Consider the following 3,520-nt stretch of genomic DNA (forward strand, 5'->3'; position numbering starts at 1 on the left):
CCTCTATTTTCCCAGGAAGGATTGCTGGACGAGAGGGCAGCAGACACAGAGTGCACTGGCACGAGGGAGCGGACACACGAGCACAAACACTGGGAGAAGACACGGAGTGGAAGTCGGGAGCACACGGGGATGTATTGTTGTGTGTACAGTTTTCACTGTAAATAAACGCACTGCTTGTACATAGAGCACCGCGCCTGGGTCCTCCTTCCCCACACCCCCCCACGGTTTGCCACGCCAAACCGTGACAGAATGATCCCGCCAGGCATGGACCCAGCGGTCTCTGAGGAGAGGCTCAGGAGGGAGGTGATGGACAAGGTTTACCGCCTATGCGAGTTGTGGGGGGAGAAGCCCGCGGAAGGTTTGCGTCACGCCGTGGAGAGGCGGCTGCAAGAGACGCTGTTCAAATTCCCCTGGCTGGTGGACTCCCTCAATTCAGTAGTCCTGGACTTCCTGCTCTCAACTCTCCACCTTCACTCTCCTACTCAGGCTGCTCGCCAGCCCGGTCAGCTGGTGGATGCACAGCCTGACACGCCGGCCCCGACGTCTACCCGGAAACGACGTGCGCGCCGCCGGCGTTCCTCACCGCAGCCGACTTCCCGGACATCTCAAGAGCCGGCTGTGGTGAGTAATAAGGACACTTTGTCATTTCTTACCCCATTTGCTTCTTTGTTTTTAGTGGATGGTGACACCGCCGACGCTGCTGTAAGCCAGCCAACAGTGCAGCTAGCGTCTCCTCGTTCAGCGATCTCCACACCGCTCAGCTCTTCACCATCTGTAACAGTGCCACCTGCTACGACGCCGCAGCCGGTGGAGCTCAGCGAGCGGGAGGAGCCCGCGCCGCAGCCGGTGGAGCTCAGCGAGCCGGTGGAGCTCAGCGAGCCGGTGGAGCTCAGCGAGCCGGTGGAGCTCAGCGAGCCGGTGGAGCTCAGCGAGCCGGTGGAGCTCAGCGAGCCGGTGGAGCTCAGCGAGCCGGTGGAGCTCAGCGAGCCGGTGGAGCCAGCGCCGCTGCCAGCCGAGGAGCAGCTCAGCGGGCAGGAGCCGGAGGAGCTCAGCGAGCCGGTGGAGCCAGCGCCGCTGCCAGCCGAGGAGCAGCTCAGCGGGCAGGAGCCGGAGGAGCTCGTGCTGCCAGCCGAGGAGCAGCTCAGCGGGCAGGAGCCGGAGGAGCTCGTGCTGCCAGCCGAGGAGCAGCTCAGCGGGCAGGAGCCGGAGGAGCTCGTGCTGCCAGCCGAGGAGCAGCTCAGCGGGCAGGAGCCGGAGGAGCTCAGCGAGCCGGTGGAGCCAGCGCCGCTCCCAGCCGAGGTGCAGCTCAGCGGGCAGGAGCCGGAGGAGCTCAGCGAGCCGGTGGAGCCAGCGCCGCTCCCAGCCGAGGTGCAGCTCAGCGAGCCGGTGGAGCCAGCGCCGCTGCCGGAGGGACCTCCACGTCTAGCGCGCCCTCCCCGCCGTCCACATCCAGCGCGTCCACGTCAGCGACCAGCGCGTCATCAGCCATGTACCACATCTCGCTGTTGCTCACCGGAGCAGCACCGCCGGACCCGGGGCAAGCCGCCGGAGGAGCAGCTCAGCGAGCCGGTGGTGCCAGCGCCGCTAGCTGAGGAGCGCGGCAAGCCGGAGGGGGCCGAGCTGGAGCTCAGCGAGCGGACGGAGTGGGATGAGCCGGAGCAACCCGCGCCGCAGCCTGAGCTGGAGCTCAGTAAGCCTGTGGAGCCCGCGCCGCCACCGGAGGAGCTCAGCGGGCAGGAGGAACCCGTGCTGCCCACGCAAGACCTTGGAGAGCCGGGGGGGTCAGCACGTCCGCGACCCGCACGACCGCAACCAGCACGTCGTAGATCAGGTGCCACACATCGCGGTTGCTCGTCGGAACCACGCCGCCGCCGTTACCGGACCTGTGGCCGCCCGCCACAGCTGCCACGCTGCCGTTACCGGACCCGTGGCCGCCCGTCGCTGCTGCCACGCCGCCGTTACCGGACCCGTGGAAGCCCACCGCAGCTGCCACGCTGTCGTCAACGGACCCATGGCCGCCTGCCGAGACCGTGTCACAGCGGCTGCCGGACGCATAGCCGCCCGCCGCAGCAGCAACACCACCGCCGGACCCGTGGCCGCCCGCCGGAGTTGCAGCGCCGCCGCCGCCAGATCCGTGGCAGGCCACCAGAACCGTTTCGCCGCCGCCACCGGACCCGTGGCAGGCCGCCGGAGCTGCTGCGTTTCCATCAAGGGGTTAGAGGTAGGCCACCTGAACTGTTTTGCCGCCACTGCCTAACCCACAGCAGGTCCCACTTGTTTTGCCGTCCTGCGGGTCGGCCGCCAGAACTATGTTTGCTGCCACTGGACCGGGGGATTGGACTGAACTGTGTTTTTCTTTTGTTGCTTTGTGGTGGCTATTTGGCGGAGAGGTTTTGGGGCCCTCCGTCCTGGACCCCCCGCCACCCGCCCTGGGTTGGTTGGGCTGTGGTTTTGTTTTTGTTTTGGGGTCGTCGGGTGCCGACCCTTAGAGGGGGGGTACTGTCAGGGTTCTGGGTCTGAGCAACCCAGGATCCCTGAGCAGTTATGGACTGGTTGTATTATATGTATATTTGGTGTTGCTGTCTCTCTTCTTCCTGTTGGCGGATGTGTGTGTTTCCACTTCAGGCCGGGTGGGTGTGGCCCTGCTGGTGGACTGGCCACACCCGAAGCCACACACCTGCTCCTGATCAGGCCTCGTCGGGGGAGCTACTTAAGAGAGTCTTGGAGCTCCCACCGACGCGGGATCATTTCGTGAGACTTCCCGTCAGTTCTCCAGTTGGTCTGTTTGTGAGTGTGAGCTTACCTAGGGTACTGAGGGTACTAACTACTGCCTCTATTTTCCCAGGAAGGATTGCTGGACGAGAGGGCAGCAGACACAGAGTGCACTGGCACGAGGGAGCGGACACACGAGCACAAACACTGGGAGAAGACACGGAGTGGAAGTCGGGAGCACACGGGGATGTATTGTTGTGTGTACAGTTTTCACTGTAAATAAACGCACTGCTTGTACATAGAGCACCGCGCCTGGGTCCTCCTTCCCCACACCCCCCCACGGTTTGCCACGCCAAACCGTGACAGAATGATCCCGCCAGGCATGGACCCAGCGGTCTCTGAGGAGAGGCTCAGGAGGGAGGTGATGGACAAGGTTTACCGCCTATGCGAGTTGTGGGGGGAGAAGCCCGCGGAAGGTTTGCGTCACGCCGTGGAGAGGCGGCTGCAAGAGACGCTGTTCAAATTCCCCTGGCTGGTGGACTCCCTCAATTCAGTAGTCCTGGACTTCCTGCTCTCAACTCTCCACCTTCACTCTCCTACTCAGGCTGCTCGCCAGCCCGGTCAGCTGGTGGATGCACAGCCTGACACGCCGGCCCCGACGTCTACCCGGAAACGACGTGCGCGCCGCCGGCGTTCCTCACCGCAGCCGACTTCCCGGACATCTCAAGAGCCGGCTGTGGTGAGTAATAAGGACACTTTGTCATTTCTTACCCCATTTGCTTCTTTGTGTGGGTCCTCCTTCCCCACA

At 64.1% G+C, this 3,520-nt stretch overlaps 1 protein-coding gene across 1 annotated transcript; it reads left to right on the top strand.

Annotated features, from left to right (window-relative positions):
* The first annotated feature begins 240 nt into the window (after positions 1 to 240).
* Positions 241 to 2,489, top strand: LOC148099971 (uncharacterized). The gene is made up of 3 exons (XM_087850510.1): positions 241 to 1,557; positions 1,867 to 2,293; positions 2,389 to 2,489. The coding sequence occupies exons 1-3, from the start codon at positions 250 to 252 to the stop codon at positions 2,487 to 2,489; spliced, it is 1,836 nt and encodes a 611-aa protein (XP_087706636.1). The 5' UTR covers positions 241 to 249.
* The last annotated feature ends 1,031 nt before the right edge of the window (positions 2,490 to 3,520 follow it).

This window comes from Neolamprologus brichardi, chromosome 13, assembly GCF_056152115.1.
Source record: "Neolamprologus brichardi isolate AB-2024 chromosome 13, ASM5615211v1, whole genome shotgun sequence".
Classification (NCBI taxonomy): Eukaryota; Metazoa; Chordata; class Actinopteri; order Cichliformes; family Cichlidae; genus Neolamprologus; species Neolamprologus brichardi.